Source organism: Hydra vulgaris, chromosome 04 (assembly GCF_038396675.1).
Source record: "Hydra vulgaris chromosome 04, alternate assembly HydraT2T_AEP".
Taxonomy (NCBI): domain Eukaryota; kingdom Metazoa; phylum Cnidaria; class Hydrozoa; order Anthoathecata; family Hydridae; genus Hydra; species Hydra vulgaris.
This window is the reverse complement of record NC_088923.1, coordinates 36,359,673-36,378,124: the sequence shown is the minus strand read 5'-3', so window position 1 is coordinate 36,378,124 and position 18,452 is coordinate 36,359,673. Positions and strand designations below refer to the sequence as shown.

Here is an 18,452-nt window from a genome sequence, read left to right as displayed (position 1 = left end):
ACCGGTCGGACAGCTATAAAGACATCATCTCAGAACTGTTATCAGTCTTCAAAGAAATGAATGTGCACATGTCCCCAAAGATTCACTTTTTGTATAGCCATTTGGATTTTTTCCCCAAGCATTTTGAGAGAAACATTACAGAAGAGCATGGAGAACTTTTTCACCAAACAATTTCAACTATTGAGCACCGCTTCCAGGAGCGCCGATGAGAGAATGATGGCTGACTTCTGCCTGCTGACTTACAATCCTGTTTAGTTTGTCTTTTGTCAATTATACACTCATATACCCTAACAACATCGCTTAGTTTTATTATAAAAATGGGAAAACCGTACCTCTAGTTAACCAAAAAATGGTTCAACCCTGACAAATTTGGCTTTGCATTTGGTCTTCAGGGCCATCCAAACAACATTATTTTTGTTCCAAACCTCTTGTACAAAGTGAAAAGTAAAAAAATGTCTGGTAGTGTAATTGAAGTTAAGTTATAAAAATAAGAATGTCTTTGAATTTATTACTAAAATTGCTTTTCTAAATAAAAAAAAAATAATGTTTTAGTTTAAAAATCATCAAACTGTTAACCGGATCACGAAATGATAGTAATATATGCAATTATATATATAACTTGTTGCCCCGATATGCTCGACAAAAGTCATTTCACTGAAATTAATACTATTCAAAAATTTCAATTCTAAATAAATTTTAAAATCAGATTCTAAAAGAGGATAAAAAAATACTGTCTAAAAAATATAAAGTTTTTATAAATGAAGCGACATAGCAATAGTTCAAGATAAATCTTTTGTTGTAGTATCGCTTAAGAAAATAAGTTAGTTTTTTGTAAAATTTTGTTTTTCGTAAACTTACAGATGAATTTTGGTATTTTTAAAATTAATTTTTTTTTTACAATAATAAAACCAAAATAATTAAAAAACGCTTTATCAAAAAAAAATTTTTTTTCTTTTAGCTGAGATATAAGGCTTCAGGCATAACTATCCCGTTATGCCCCCTGTCCTCATATGCCCCGCTCCACCCTTTCTTTTAAAATCTAACATTAAACTCAGTTATTTATTTATTTAAAATATTCAAGAGTTTTTGTGCCGCGTATAATTCAGTTTTATAATTTTTTTTACTAAAGATTTTAAAAAGTGTCAATTGCTTGCAAGATTGATATTCATTGCCTCAATTTTTTGAATCAAACTAAGAGCTCATGAGATATTTTGATATGCACCATGTTGGCAACAATTTATTAGAAATCCAAATACAAAGCATTAGAAATAAAATCCTGAATGTAACCTCATCAATAATTATTCTTCCATTTTTCTGTATAAATATGAACGCTCCATTTGACAATTTTTATTTGCAAGTCATATGCCGCAAGAAATTATTAAAAACTCTATATTTAATTATTAATTCACGTATTTAAGTTATGATCTCAAAAAACATACGCATCAATTATATAACAAATATAGCAACTAACAAAAAATTTCTTTGCTGAATTACTTTAACAAACGTCAATTCTATTCACAAAAAGTTTTCAAAAAAGATTGATAATGAATATAAGGTTCAAATGAAAAGAAAAAACTACCTTATTTGTTGTTTCCTTCTTACTTTTTCACTAAGCGAGATAGTGATGCAATATAGTTACCCAGCGCAAAAATCATTAACTCGTTATTCAGTGACTGTTTTCAAAGAAAAAAAAGTAATTAACAATACAGATATAGTAGAAATACACACGAATTACAACCAATGCGTCGCTGCTTGCTATGGCAAATACTTTTGCAAATCTATTGACGCCGAAAGTTTGAACAATAGTTCGTTTAAATGTCGTTTTTTCAATATAACTTCTCCGAATGTTCAGTTTGCTGAGGGATTTATCTTTATTTCTATGAAACCGGTAAAAATTATTTATCTATAATTACATAAATATACTGCAAGCATACATGCATACAAACATACATACATACATTCACACACATACATACATGCATACATACATACATACATACATACATACATACATACATACATACATACATACATACATACATACATACATACATACATACATACATACATACATACATACATACATACATACATACATACATACATACATACATACATACATACATACATACATACATACATACATACATACATACATACATACATACATACATACATACATACATACATACATACATACATACATACATACATACATACATACATACATACATACATACATACATACATACATACATACATACATACATACATACATACATACATACATACATACATACATACATACATACATACAAACATACATAGATACATACATATAGTTGTTTAAGGAAAAGTTCTGAGAGCAATATTCATGTAAAAAGTAATATTCAAGTAAAGAACGAAAAATTGAAAATAAAATTTATTTACGTAATATATATATGTATACCTTATGACCAATTTGTTTAAAAGTAGAACAAATAACAATTCATTGATAGTTTAAAAAAACATATATTCAAGAATTCAGATTAGATTTCAACAATAACATTCAAGATTATAGGAAACACCATAACTAAATTAATGAAAAAATGTTGATACATTTTTTGACGTATTTAATTTAATTTTAGTTTAAAAGAAGCATTTAAAATAAGATCTGTTAAAAATTTAATTTAATTTTAGTTTAAAAGACGCATTTAAAATTGAATATGTTAAAATCCATAAGTAATAACGCCTGTTTTAATTTTTTTTTTAACTGTTGTGTATCTTATCTTTTTTCGTAATTGCAATTTCAGGAAACTTTTTCCACAAATAAGGTATACGATTTTGAATTAATTATGAAAATTTTGTTAGGTATTTATGAACAAATTTGTCAAAATTGGGCTGAAGCATTTTAGGAGATAGGAGATCTTTAATTCATACATGAACGTTAAAACGTAGTGTAAGTTGATTTTATAAACATTTAATGCGCCAAGCATGCGCAGAAGACGATCATATGGTACAGTTTTATCAGCTCCAAATAATATTTTGCATGTGTGTTTTTGTTTAATGAACAATGTTTTAAATTTTGTATGATTTGTATTTGCTGATGCAGTATTAGAATAAATCAAATAACAATAAATGAAAGAAAAATACAAACTTTTTAAAGATTTATTGTTTAGAAATGGTTTAGCCCTATATACCTTGGAAATATTTTTTTAACATTTTTTTCTCAATACATTTTATATGTTCATTCAAACGAAAATGTTCATCTAATATAACGTCCATAAAGTTTACTGAAGTTTCTTTTTTAGTTTTAGCGTTATTGATTATTAGATTTAGCAGTTTAGTGGGAATATTATCTTCTTTGGTTGTTTATGGATTAAAATAAACTTGGTTTTATCCACATTTAGAGAGAGTTTATTACTTATAAAACACTTATTACCCAACTGTTTGTTAGCTGTTTCAAAAAGTGTTTTAATATTGCTGTGAGAATGAAAAAAATTGAAGTCATCTGAAAAAAGAATGCGATTTAAGAAGATTGTTGCTAAATTAAAATCATTAAATCGTTTTCATTGATCTGTCGCCTAAATACGAAAGGAATGCTGTTACTTATTATGTTATTAGTAACTAAGAATGTTTGGAAAAGATCTGATAAGTCAGTTTTGATAATATCTATGTAAGATAGTTATATTGAAAGTTATTACTTATTATAATATCAAGAAGTGTAGAAGAGTTGTTAGTTACCTTTGTTTGCTTGTTTATTGTTGGAATTAAGTTATTGTGAAGAAGAGTGTTTATAAAAATTTTAAAATTATTATTTGTATCATGTTTTTTTAGGTCAATGTTTAGATCAAAATGACATCACCTCGCGTTTTATTGATAATTGTTATGAATGATTTAAGATGAGTTTTAAAGTTTTTTAAATTACCCGATTTTCGTCTATATGTTGCGTTTATAATAGACGCCTTCACATTTCCGAAAATTTTATGCGCGAATACTTAATAGTACGTCATGGTTTTTTAGGCACAGAACCATATAAAAACAACAAATACACATCTAAATTAAGATAGTAACCTTGAAAAAACAGTTGTTTACTTAAGATTTTTTTGTTTTTTTATATAACAGACATTGATTTAGCTTTACACAAGTTTATTTTAACCATTTTAAGTCTAAGATTTATAATGTATACATTATAAATCTTAGACTTAAAATCTAAGTATATATATAAATTTATATATATATATATATATATTTATATATATATATATATATTTATATGTATAAATATATATATATTTCTATAAATATATATATATATATATATATATATATATATAATTTATGCATATATATATATATTTCTATAAATATATATATATATATTTCTATAAATATATATATATATATTTCTATAAATATATATATATATATATATATTTCTATAAATATATATATATATATATATATTTCTATTACAAACGAAATATATATATATATATATTTCTATAAATATATACATATATATATACATATATATATATATATATATATATATATATATATATATATATATATATATATATATATATATATATATATATATATATATATATATATATATATATATATATATGTATATATATATATATATATAATTCTGTAAATATATATATATATATATATATATATATATATATATATATATATATATATATATATATATATATATATATATATATATATATATATACATATATATGAAGAGCTTGTTTTCAAAACGCGGTAAGCGCCAATTTCGAAAAAACTGCGTTAAGTGGATAATTTTGAAGAGAAAGTTAGATACTTTTAAGTAATGTTTGTAAGTAATTAATTAGGTTTAATTTTTTTTTTTAATTTAGGCTCTAAAAATTATTTATTTTCAAAACGCTGTATAATTTTTTTAGTTTATTTTCAATGTGCTGTATATTTTTTTGACCAATCCGTGCTTATATAAAGTTAACTCCACGCAAGCGCAATAGTCATATTTAAATAATGATAATAAAGATGGCTGATTTGGATGGTTTAAATGAAAGTGTTGTGTCAACGTTAAAATCACGAAAAAAAACAACAATGCTCTGCAAGAGAGAAAAATAAGTTTATTAGACATTCAAGCGGAGGAAAAATTCCTACTATATCATGTAATCATGTTTCAGGTTACTGCAAAGTGAATTTTTTTAAATTAATGATCTTCGTATGTTGAAATTATAATTTAGTTATGAGTTTAAAGTTTTATTATACAAAATATAATTTGTGTTCATGGCAAAATAATTATTTATTGATTGACTTATTTCAGACTCGAGATATAACAAAGGATCATTTGCTAAAAAATGATACAGAATTCTATAGTATTGCAAATAAAGTATCACAAGATGCTACTATACTGTCAATGCTTAATATAATCAGTGTTAAAAGAGTCAGAGTGAAATATAATAATCGAATAAAGTTAAGAAATATGAGTATTGAGTACTTTTTATGCTGCGAGGAAATTAAAATACGAGTTTGCCAAGCTTCATTTTGTTCAGTATTGTGTAAGTATAAAATTACTTTACTTTTAATTCAGAAATAGAATGTATATTTTGTTAAAAAAAATTAATGAGTAAAAGTTAATATTTTATTAATTTATTCCAGCCATAAAACCTGATAGAGTTTTAAGAATTGCAAGACACTGGTATGAACATGGAGCAACCAGACCTGAAAATAGAGGAGGAGACAGGAAGAAAATAGCTTTTTCTGAAAAGAAAGAAGTTATGAAAAACCATATTTAGTCTTTTAATTGCAGAGCAAGTCATTATGGAAGAAAAGGTGCTTCAGGACGTAAATATTTGCCCTCTGATTTAAGTGTAAAGCGGATGTACGAACTTTTTTTGGATAAAGACAATGCTTATACTGTAGCTACTGTAGGCTACCATTATTATTATAGGGTATTTATGAATCATTTCAATTTAGCTTTTGGATATCCAGCAACAGATACATGCTCTGCATGTCAAACATATAAGCTGGCTATGAAAAACCAAAATATTACTGGTAACCAAAAAAAATTAAAAACTGCTCTTTTCATTCTTCATCGAAGGAAAGCCAGAAAATTTTATAGTCTTCTCAATGATATTCATCCCAATGAGATCACTATCTGTTTTGACATGATGGAGAACCTTGTACTACCAAAATTATCAATCAGAGAAGCCTACTATTCTAGACAGCTTTATTTTTATGTCCTTGGTGTTGTTATTCATAAAGGTGATAAGTCTCAGTCTGTTAACTATATATATTTTTTTATTTGGATGGAGTGTGAAAATAGGAAAGATTCGAATATGATCTGTTTAGTTATAGAACATCTACTTAAAAATGTTTTAAAAGATAAATGTTTCAACGCCTCGTCACTTCGATTGTTTTCTGATGCATGGCATGGCCAGAACAAAAAAATAAATATGACATGTATGCTTCTAGCTCTAAGAAAACAATATTTTAATAAACTGCAGATTACACATACTTTTCCAGAACGAGGTCACTCATATCTGCCAGCTGATCGCGTGTTTGGTCGAGTTTAGCTAGATATTAAAAAAAGAGACCAAATTTTTGAGCCTAATGAATACATAAGCATACTTAGCCGGCATGGAAAAGTCATGGTTTACGGGCAGAATTGGTCAGCACATGACTTCAAATCAGAAGTCAAAAAGTATGTCATGAGCAAAAAAACATTTAAAATCAGTGAAGCAAAAAAACTTTTTATAAATTCAGACAAGCTCGAAGTAGTTGCATTTAGTTACCATTCTGAGCCAAAATCACACAGTATCCTTAAAAAACGGAAGACATGGGAGACATTTAGACCGCAACGTTTGGAATTAAATAACTGTGTTAAACTTGCTAAGAAAGACGATGTTTTTCGTCTTCTCGGTCTTGCAGGAGCAGAAGGCAGAATACTTAGTATGTATAAAACACCACTCTGTAATGCCACTGAAGATAATGCTAGCCTTAGTGAAGAAGATAGTTCATAATTTGATTTAAATGTTTTTTAGCTGTGAATTTTGTAAACATGTTTAATTTAAGATACAAATATTTAAAAAAAATTCCAGCATAACATGATTTATTTTGTTGTTTTTTTTATTAACGTTTTTGAATACAAGATAAAATACTCATTAACACCTTATATATTTTTATAGTTGCACTTGTGAGTTGTTTAAAAAAAGTTGCTGATTTATATTAAAGGAGAACAAAATTTTAACGTAGATCTTAGAATGCATAATAAAATAATATAATGTTTCATTACTAGATATATTTTATTAATGAGATGGATATAAAGCGTTTTGTTAGTAAATAATACTTGGATATACAGCGTTTTGAAACAAAACAAAAATAACCACTGAAAATATACATCGATTTCATACCGCTCAATTTCAGTAGACATTATAATCTTATTAATAAAGTACATGTTTAACTAAATCAATGATAACTTATTCCAAAATACTTAATTTCTTTATGCAGGAGAAAAGTTCGATTTACTCAAAACCCAAAAAATGGATTTACAGCGTTTTGAAAATGAGCTCTTCATATATATATATATATATATATATATATATATATATATATATATATATATATATATATATATATATATATATATATATATATATATATATATATATATATATAAAACAAAATATTTTCTGTAATTTCTTGTATATAACGTAAATGAGGTTAGTTCTATTTTCTCAACAAATTGAATACTTTAAATTTTTTTTTCATTTGTAATGAATTAAACATATCAATTTATAAAATTTTTATTTGTACTAGAATATAATAAGAAATTAAGTAGATTTAATAACTGTTTCACTGTCATTTTTATTAAATTAGAACGAAAAATAAAGGTGAGCCTAATTCTATTTTCTTTGCTGTATCGTAACCAAACTTTAAGCTCCTCCAATGACTGGAACTTCAGGAGCGGCATTATTTTTTTACTTCTGTTATAATTTTAATACTCGAGTTAACTTATTTTTTACAAATTTGCTCTTTATAAAAAATGTATGTAGTATATTTCAGAAATATTTCTTTTTCACATATTGTTTTATTTATTTTTATAACTTCTCGTTCATGGCTGAAAGCTTCCCTTCGTCTGACCAAATGCTCCCTAGCTATAGGGAGCTTACAGCTAATTGCAATAAAAATTTTTAGTCGCAAATAAACGCATTTTTGTTTTTGTCATCATTACTTAGCTAATGGATCTAAAAAGTAAATACAATTAGAAAAATTATTACTTCTGAATTTTAAAAAGTTTTATATGCAAAAATGTATTTAGCGGCCGAATGCTCCTCTCTTTCCCCTACTATTGTTATTATTATCATATTTTTTAATAATATCATTATTTTTATTAATACCATTATTTTTATTGATACTAATGCAACTTTTATAATTATAGTTAATGTTATTGTTATTGTGACTGAGAAAACAGCTGATTCTAAAATACTTTTTTAAACAAAATGTGATTTCAAGCATTTTTTTCCAAATTATTTGGTTTGAAACTCATTAAGATTTTGTGTATGGTTGCGTAAACACTCTGATAAAAGTTTGTTATAACTGAGTTCCATGAGTATTGGATGCAATATGATTTTGATAGCAACAGGCAAATTCAACTTATTTATAGGTGTGTTTTCATGAAGTTCTATCCCTTTTTAAATTTTTTTTGCGAAGTAAAAGTAATAGAAAATGATATACTTATCATAGTTAAATAATAATAAATAATAACAACTCTAAAAATTATAATGTTAGTTATATCTTTTAATGGGGTTATGTCTTACATAAAGAAGCATTTCAGCATATTGGATTTCGTTTGGGAAAATATTTCTTTTTTGGCGCAATTAAAAAAGACAAAAATCGCATTAGTAAAATGAAAAAAAAAATGAAAAAGAAGTAACGAAATTGAGGAGGAAAAAGCTGAGAGGTATAAGAAAGGATTTGTTGAGGATGACTCATATTTGTCCAGAAATTTGTAAAGATATTTATTGTTTGTATTTGTTTTAAATTGTTTTTTTTTTTTTGCTTTTTCTCTGCAAACTTATTTTTTCTACTTTGAACACGAATATCTTTCTAAATACTTGAAGATTATGGTTAAGGTTTTCACCAATTGTTCATCTGATTACTGTGAAGGGATTTGACCAAAATGAGATTTTTGTAGGTTGCTGTTATTGAGATATTGATGTTGGCAGCACACATTTTACATGGAAGCTAAAACCCTTACCTTAAAATGCCGCCATTTCAATTCTATAAATATTATGATGGTGATTCTGGTCAAATCCCTTAATCAACATGTTGTGAACCTTTTTGCAAAATTTTAGACTTAAATTTTGACTAGTTTTGAAGAAATACTTGTTTAAAATGCAATTAAAATTATATTGCTGTCTCAGCAATATAATTTTAATTGCATGTTTTGAGTATATTCAAAGTTTTTATTATATATACTTTAAATGCTTTATTAATGCAAATAGTTTTTTACAAATATTGCATCAAAGTTAATTATATTGGCTGTTAAAACTTTTATGGGCGAGTATCACCTTAAAGCATGATAATGAAATTTCCAATTTTTAACATTCGTTTTGAAAATAATATAACAAATGTATATATTTTTTTTCAATTTTATTTGATTATGATAAATTTATTTCGAATTTATTCGATAAACAACCGCAATTTTGATTTTAACTAAATAGTAAAAAGTTTGAATAAGTCATTTAAAACGCAACTTTGATGCTAAATTTCAATTATTTGTTTCTAATTAATTTTTAAATAGCTCGTTAACTTCAAAAGAAACTTCAAAATGTTTTCCAATATTTCCGCCAGTGCAGTAGGCAGGATTGACTTGACAGTAGCATTCACTGCACAGTAAGCATTACCGGAAGGTAACAAACACTGTATAGTGCTAACTTCCTAGGTGCAAAGCATTGTGCAGTAATTTCTTCTGGCCAGGCACCAAACATTTAACTCATGTAACATGTATAAACGGCAAAGAAAATGTTCATTTCTTATAGCTTATTTTTATTTTTCTCACTTGAAAGTATTGATTGAAATAACGGTATACATTTAAACCATTTTAAAGCGTAGCATAAATTTTTAACTTATTGATTTGTAAAGTCAAAAGTGCCCTAGCAAGGTTGCGATGAAAGAGCTTTCGAGAAGTCTTAAAAGCATTCTTTATTTTATTGCTAACTATATTTTTAGATAGTTCAAATTTAAAAAAAATGTTTCTGTACTTTTTGCCTTTCATTAATCAACAACGCCTTTAATCAAGAAAAAATTGTAAAATATTGAAAATATTCAATCAAGTCTTTTTTTATATAACTTAACAGTTTTCAGTTACTTGTCGACCAATATAATAGACATTAAAAAATGGCCTTTTTTCTTTAGGAATAGAGTACAAATTATGTTTAGCCTTAAAAAAGGCTTGCTACGGTAATAAATGTCAGTATGTCTCGCGAACAACAAGATAAAACCGTTTTAGAAAATTTTGAAAACAAATTATCAAAGTTGGTATTTAAAGTTACAATAAAAAAAATCAACAAAAAAGTGTTTTTCAATGGAAGCTTTTTAAAATTTTTATAACTTGCTTCACAATATTTTTAAGATATTTTATTTGGTTAAGAAATAAAGATATTTTAATTAGTTAAGTTATCAGACAAAATAAAAACGTCGATATCATATTTACAAATGAAAAAAAAAAAACTATTACTATATTTTTTAAATAAAGTATTTATCTTTTCATAAAAATAAATTATATTTTAAATGAAAAAACACAACAATCTGCATTTGATCTCAATATTTCTATGACGCATTGCGACTGCAAAAAATTTATATCAATTTCTTGTAGTTTTTATTAGTTCCATCAACCAAAACTTGCTCTGTTGAAGCTTGCAAATCTTCCTCGTAAACCTTTGTGCCAAATGTCCCCAAAAGTTTTTAATTGGTCGTGCTTGAGGAACATTTGGAGGATTAGATTCTTTATCAACGTAATAGACATATTGGTCCATCCAATTTAGATAATCTTTAGAATAATGAGAACATGCTATTACTGGCCGAAATAAATAGTTAAAGTCTCCATGACAGTTAATGTCTCCATGATATAAAATGGCGACAATTTAGATAACGAGTAAAAAATAGCTTTTATCCCGGTTTCACTTTCTACCAATTCCAGTAAAAACAATATTATTTTCAGTAGAAAATAATAAATCTACGGTAAGTAAATAAACCGCTGGTAATTAACTAAATTTCCAGTAAATAATAATCTACTGGAAATTAAGTTGATTACTGGGGGTTTATTTATTTACCGGAGATTTATTATTTTTACTGAAAATAATGTTTTTTTTACTGATACTCGTAGAAAGTGAAAACGAGATAAAAGCAATTTTTTAACTTGTCATTTAAATTGTCGCCATTTTTATACTACAATCTTTTTATTTTTACGTTTACTTACTTGTAATATTATGAGATGGGCGCGAAAAAGGCAATTAGCTGGATGACGAAATAAACTATAATACACACAAAAAAAAAAGTATAATATATCTATCTTTAAACTTGACTGTCTTGAGTACCGTAGAATCAGGTTCGATTTATTTTGACCTATAAAATAACGCATAACCTTGTGGACTTTTATACTGGTATGATAAAATGTGAATTAGAGAACCTAATAGTTGCTCTAATTCAAAATTTAAAAGATAACATTCTCAAAAATTTATTCAACGTAACACAATACAATAGTGATGAGCACAATAGTGATATACATAGATTTTTCTCCTGCAAAGTGTAAATAAAAGGAAAAAAAATTATGAGGAAAAAAAAAATCACACAAGTATGATGATGAATATATTAAAAGAGGCTAGAAATGATATTTATAACGTGTAAATGATTTAAATAAAAAACGAATAAAAAAAATAATATAATCTAATACAACAATTATTTTTCTTTTCCTTGAATAATTTCTTTACTACTACATACTACAACTTGATATCCAATATATACTATCTAATAAGTCTACATATTGTAGATAAGATAATTTACATCGCAAAATGTTATTTTGCTTTTCTTTATTCTTGATCATCAACTAAACCTACCATTTTCACAACTTATTTATTGGTAATAAAATTCAATACATCCATATCATTCTTCGCATTTCGCTACAGTTCATTTATTCACAAATGTCTGTTTAATAATTTAATAGCCATATTTATTTTTATAACTTTTTTTTTTTAAAAGACGTATAGCACCTTGTTTTTTACCCAGTGGGCATGCGTTGTCCGAGGGAGCGTCCGTTGAACGTCTCACGGACGTCCAGACGTCCGTAAGACGACTGACGGACGTCCAACAAATAACGCGTGACAACTTGGTAACTCAAATACAATTTACAAAGGAGCAACATGGTATCGCCATCATTATTTGCTTTTGTTAAATACCTGTTTAACTAAATATGGTTTCTAAAGAACGTAACAGTTTCCTTCAGGACTGTAGACAGATTTGTAACGCAAGCAAGTTGTTTTTAATTATACGAGATTAGTTTAACTTCAATACACCAATATAAATGCTGATAAAAAATATTTCAGGTTTTCATATATATATATATATATATATATATATATATACAGTAATGGACAAAACATTTGCAACCAGCATCGAACAATGCTAAAAAGTGTTCCTAATTTTACATGTCTTAAAAACGAAACGAACTATACTACCACAGCAAACAGTTTAGGAGTCTAGAGTCATAGCATGCCATGACATGAGCAATCAGCTGACAGATGACAGCATACAGGCAGAATTTCATTGACAAGTGCCATTTTGCAGCGGAAAAAACAAGAGCAACTTTTTTGGTTTGTTTCATTTTCTTAAGTCTGGTCCGTGTCAACGTCACGGAAGTTTTTTAATAATTAAAGGAAGTATCAAGAAGTTTCCAGAAGCATGCATAAGCTTCCAGAAGTTTCCAGAAGAAGCATCTGGAAACATCCAGTAGCATCCAGAAGTATTCAGAAACATTCAGAAGCATCCAGACGCATCCAGAAGCTTCCAGAAGCATCGAAAAGAAGCATCTAGAATCTTCTAGAACAGGTTCACACAGGTTTATTTTACTATATAAGAGTCATGTAAACCGACATGTAATTCAGTCAGTATTAACAAGACAGTTTATCGAAGTGAGTTTTATCAAAGTGTTTTATCGAAGAACATCAATACAAGAAGTGAAATACAACAAGTGTTTCATTACATCAATACAGTCCACATCCAACCAAGACGTTGTGTTCCACAGAGCATTGTTGTATCATCACAAGGTAAATGTAACACGATAAGCCATGAGAAGCGTGATTATTTATTTTTATTGATTTTATGACTTCAAGTGCAAAAATGGCTCCCGACAGTCTTGGATTGGAACTAAGAAAGTAAATTGTTGGCGATTATGTAAGTTGAATGTTACAAAAAATTATTTGTGATAAATATCGCGTGAAAAAATGGACCGTATCAAGACTATGTTCCAAATATCGTTCTAAGGGGAAGTTGGAAGCAGATAACAAAGGTGGAAGACCGCGTTCCACCACTTCTAAAGAAGATTCTTGATCGTCGGATCCGTCATGAAGGATTCCTGGATATCATCAGTCGAGATACAAAAACAATTAGAGCTGCCTGTATCGGACCGAACAATCAGACGACGTGCTGTTGAAGCCGGATTGTTTTCTCGACGCCCTGCAAAGAAACCGCTGATTTCACTAAAAAATCAGAAAAAAAGACTCCTGTTTGCTACATCTCATATTGACTGGAATATGCAGAAATGACGAACTGTCCTGATCAGTGATGAATCGAAGTTCAACATCATTGGGAGCGTTGGCATTTGCCGTGTATGTCGACCGACTGTTTTACGTTACTTATGGCAGTAACGTAAAACGCCTCGATTTACGTTACTGCCATTAGACCGTGAAGCATAGTGGAGGCAACGTAATGGTCTGGGGGTGTTTTTCTGCTAACGGTCCAGGTCCAATACATCAAAACGATGGAACAATGGACCGTTTCATGTATAAAAATATACTGAATGATGTTATGTCACCTCATGCTGAATGAAATATGCCAATAAAATGGGTTATTCAGCAAGACAACGATCCGAAACACACTGCAAAAGTAGTAAAGCAGAGGTTTCAAGACAACCTCTTATCCGTGATCGATTGGCCGCCTCAATCTCCGGATCTTAACTCTATCGAGAACCTGTGGGAGATTGTCAACCGCAGAATTAATCGTGATGATGTTCGTAATAAGGATCAACCGTTTAAACAAATCCAAAAGGCCTGGGCAGCGATTCCACAAAATTTTATTGATCACCTGATCGAATATATGCCTCGAAGATGCAAGGTTGTGATCGACAACAAAGGATTCACCACGAAATATTGATAGCAAAATACATCTTGGTCAACATTTTTTCGAGTTGCACTTGTTTTGTTCAAAAGAAAATCAACTTTTTTTAATACTTTCGATTAATTTATTAACTTTCGTGCACAAATAATGAAGTTTGTAATGAATAAAACTTGAAGGACTTTGTCTCTAAATAGTTAAATAGTTATTTCTCTAAATTGAAAAATTGCAGCACTTTTGTATAAAGAAACTAAATTAGCATCATTTGGTTGCACTCGTTTTGTCCGATACTATATATATATATATATATATATATATATATATATATATATAATATATATATATATATATATATATATATATATATATATATATATATATATATATATATATATATATATATATAGATATATATATATATATAGATATATATATATATATATATATATATATATATACCTAAGTATAAATATATATGTGTATATATATATATATATATATCTTTATATATATACATATATAAATATATATATATATATACATATATATATATGTATATACATATATAAGCATATATATATAAATATATATATATCAATATATATATATATATATATATATATATATATATATATATATATATATATATATATATATATGCGTGTATATATAAATATATAAGCATATATATATAAATATATAAGCATATATATATAAATATATATATATATATATCAATATATATATATATATATATATATATATATATGCGTGTATATATATATACATATATATATATATGTATATATATATATATATATATATATATATATATATATATATATATATATATATATATATATATATATACATATATATTCATATATATACATGTATATATATATGTATATATATATATATATATATATATATATATATATATATATATATAAATTAATTGAAAACCACTTTACATAAATTTTTCTTATTTAACACTGTGTTTTATCAATAAAGAGTCATTAGAAAAAACTTGCAGTTGCTTTGTTCTTTAAAGAACATGGAGCACTCTAATTTGTTGAAATTATTTTAAAAGAGTTGCTTGTTTATGTATATATATATATATATATATATAAATATATATATATATATATATTTTTATATATATAATTTATATATATATATATATATACATATATATATATATATATATATATATATATATATATATATATATATATTTATATATTCTGCTGATTTATTTAAAAACTCCTAATGATTATTTGGTAGGTCTTTAATGTTTAAAGTAATACTTTGGTTTTTACTGCTTACTGCATTTTTTTTTTCTAGCCAAACTGTTCTCTTAGCTGCAGTTTAACATTGAATCCATGCGGAGAATGCAAATGCCATCCATCTTGTGCTGGTAAAAATCGGCGCCCGTATATTTGTGACTGCAAGAAAGGTATAAAAAAATTTAATTTATGCAATTCAATAAAATAGTTAAAACAAAAAAAAAAAAATTTTAAAAGTATATTCAAGTGTTAAAGTTTGTTTAAAGAAATAAAACAATTCATCTAAATGAATCTTATAGAACTTGAAAATTAAAATTAAAATTTAGCATTATCAATACCTTTTTGGACTAGATTAGAACAAAACATGTGATTGATGATTACTAACCTAATGTACAAACCATAAAAAGCATAAGTTTGATTTTTTAATAAAATTTTAGCAGAATCCGCACTAAAATCTTTTCATAGAGCTAAATAAAATTAAAAAAATAAATGTCATCAAGAACTAGAAAGAGGAAAAAGAGAACTAGAAAGAGGGAAAAGGAGCGGACTAAAGCTTTCGGAACTTTTAGGTTCTGTAACAGATTTTTTTGCATCAGGGTTATTAACTTTAAGAGATCTTCTTAGATATGGTCTGTTTACACAAGGCAGATACAATAAAAACATAAGATGCACCTGCAAAAAAGAAAAAAAAATATTTCAAAGAAAGAGTTAGTTTTTATACATGGGCAAAAAGATAAAACAAAGACTACTAGTATTCATCAAATTGGATTAGCAGACTTAAAAGAAATGAAAATTCAAATACTTTATGTATAGTTAAAAAAAGAAGCGTCTGAAGAACTGCAACAAATAATTACAAGTCATAAAGAAAAGTTTAATTTGAATTCAGCAAAACAGAAGAACTACTTTGTAATAAATGTTGCTTAACAAACAATAATACTGAACTCAATCTAAGGTATCGACAAAATAAAGTTCAGGAGCGTTTAGGAGGTCAAAGGAATTTCAAAAGTATTTCCAAGCTTTATCAAGCATACGATACGGTAAAGGCTTACGGAAACAGTTGCAATTGCGACAGCTGCTTGGATGTATGCAAGAATAATTAATGGAGACGATACTAAGTTAGATATTGATCACAACAAAGTTAAGCGAGCTTAAGAAAAAATTATTCAGTCTCTTTTTTTAAAGAGTTTTACACACTTTGTTTTTTTTGGTGGGTGGTTTGATAATACAAAAGTTCAACTAATATTTGAAGGCTCCAATAAACAATATCCTGCTACTATCAAAAGGAGCATTATTCAGTGTGTCAAGAGCCTGGTGGTAGGTGTCTTTTCCATTTCACACCTGAAAAAGTTCAAAAACATATGAAACACGCTTAAGTAATTTTTTAGAATATGTATGAATTTTTGAAAAATAATGGTACCGATAAAAGCTTAAAGGCCATTGGTGGTGATTCTACTAGTGTAAACACGGGGTGGTCAGGTGGAGAAAAAGAAAACTAATCTGGCTAATTTGCTTACTCCATACAAATGAACTTCCGCTGCGTCATCTGATGACAACTCTTGATGGAGAGATTCTGATAGCAACAAATTGAGAGGCAGTATTGGAAAATTATTAAATGACGTAAATGCTCTGAAAATTATTTCATCCTTTCAAAAATATAATATCAGAAATCGACTTATTACTCTAAAGGATTAAGCATTCAAAAGTTTATGCTCCAATCAGTTTTATGGGTATAAAATAATTTCTACCACTAGAAGAGGAAATATACTCGCAGACTTGGTTTTACTTATTATTCAAAATGTTATTCATTCCAGATGGTTGAAAAACAGACTTTGCAGAGTTTGGGTCTCAAAACATGAGTTGGAAGGCGAGAGTTTAGAAAAACTATAAATTAATAATTGAGTTCGTTGTGGGTGTTTACATGCTTATGTGGTTTAAAATTGAAGTTAAACACAGGTTTAGTGAAATACCGAGACACATTCTTTAACAGCTTAGCCAACTGAAACGTCAATCAATTAAAGTAGTTGCAATTGTTATTCCAACAGGTGAACGTTCAGCGTGGTATGCTTTCTCTAAGTCTGTCATACAGACCATGCTATGCTTAGAGAATGCAGCGGAAATAAAGAGCGGGACATTGTGAAAATCAGAGGCCCCAGTGAAAAAAAACTGGTAATAAAAGTATGATAGCTATAACAACTTCAGAAATAAAACTTGCGACAACACTTACAATACAGTTACTCGACTGGATTATCTCCTATTTATACTTGATCTGACAACAGAAGAAGTAAAACAGATTATATTTCAACCTATGGATGTTCCTGATCAACTTTGTCATGGGTAGTCAATTGAAAGACAAGTTAAACAGGTAACAGAAGCAGCAAGCAAAGGTTATTCTTGTGAAAAAAAGGAATGGTTAAAGAAAGATTTGGTCTTTATGATAAAAATAAAAAAATTGTAAATATTGTTTTGTTAAAAAACTTATAACAAAAAGAACTTTTATTTTAATAAATAGATAACTAAATGATAGATAAATGATTATAAATAGCAACTATTATAATAATTAGACTTATAACAAAAGGAAAATAAATGTTTAAAAAAAATTTAAGCTGTTAAAATATACAAACACAAGCAAAAATTTACTAATATTGTGAGAAATTATCCGCTAATTTTAAATGTTTCCTAAATCACAACTTCCGGTAGTTTAATCATTTCGGATTTTCTTTTCCAAGGTATTTTTTAGTAATATTATATAAAAATACAATTTTTTGTAATACAGGCTTTTCAATC

General features: G+C 27.0%; 1 protein-coding gene across 1 annotated transcript in view; it reads left to right on the top strand.

The window, feature by feature from the left end:
* The first annotated feature begins 1,495 nt into the window (after positions 1-1,495).
* Positions 1,496-18,452, top strand: part of LOC105847086 (uncharacterized) — a 116,092-nt gene continuing 99,135 nt past the window's right edge. The window contains exons 1-2 of the mRNA XM_065796200.1: positions 1,496-1,888; positions 15,727-15,838. Coding sequence (XP_065652272.1) covers positions 1,562-1,888; positions 15,727-15,838 — 439 coding nt within the window. The 5' untranslated portion in view covers positions 1,496-1,561. The remainder of the gene's footprint in view (positions 1,889-15,726; positions 15,839-18,452) is intronic.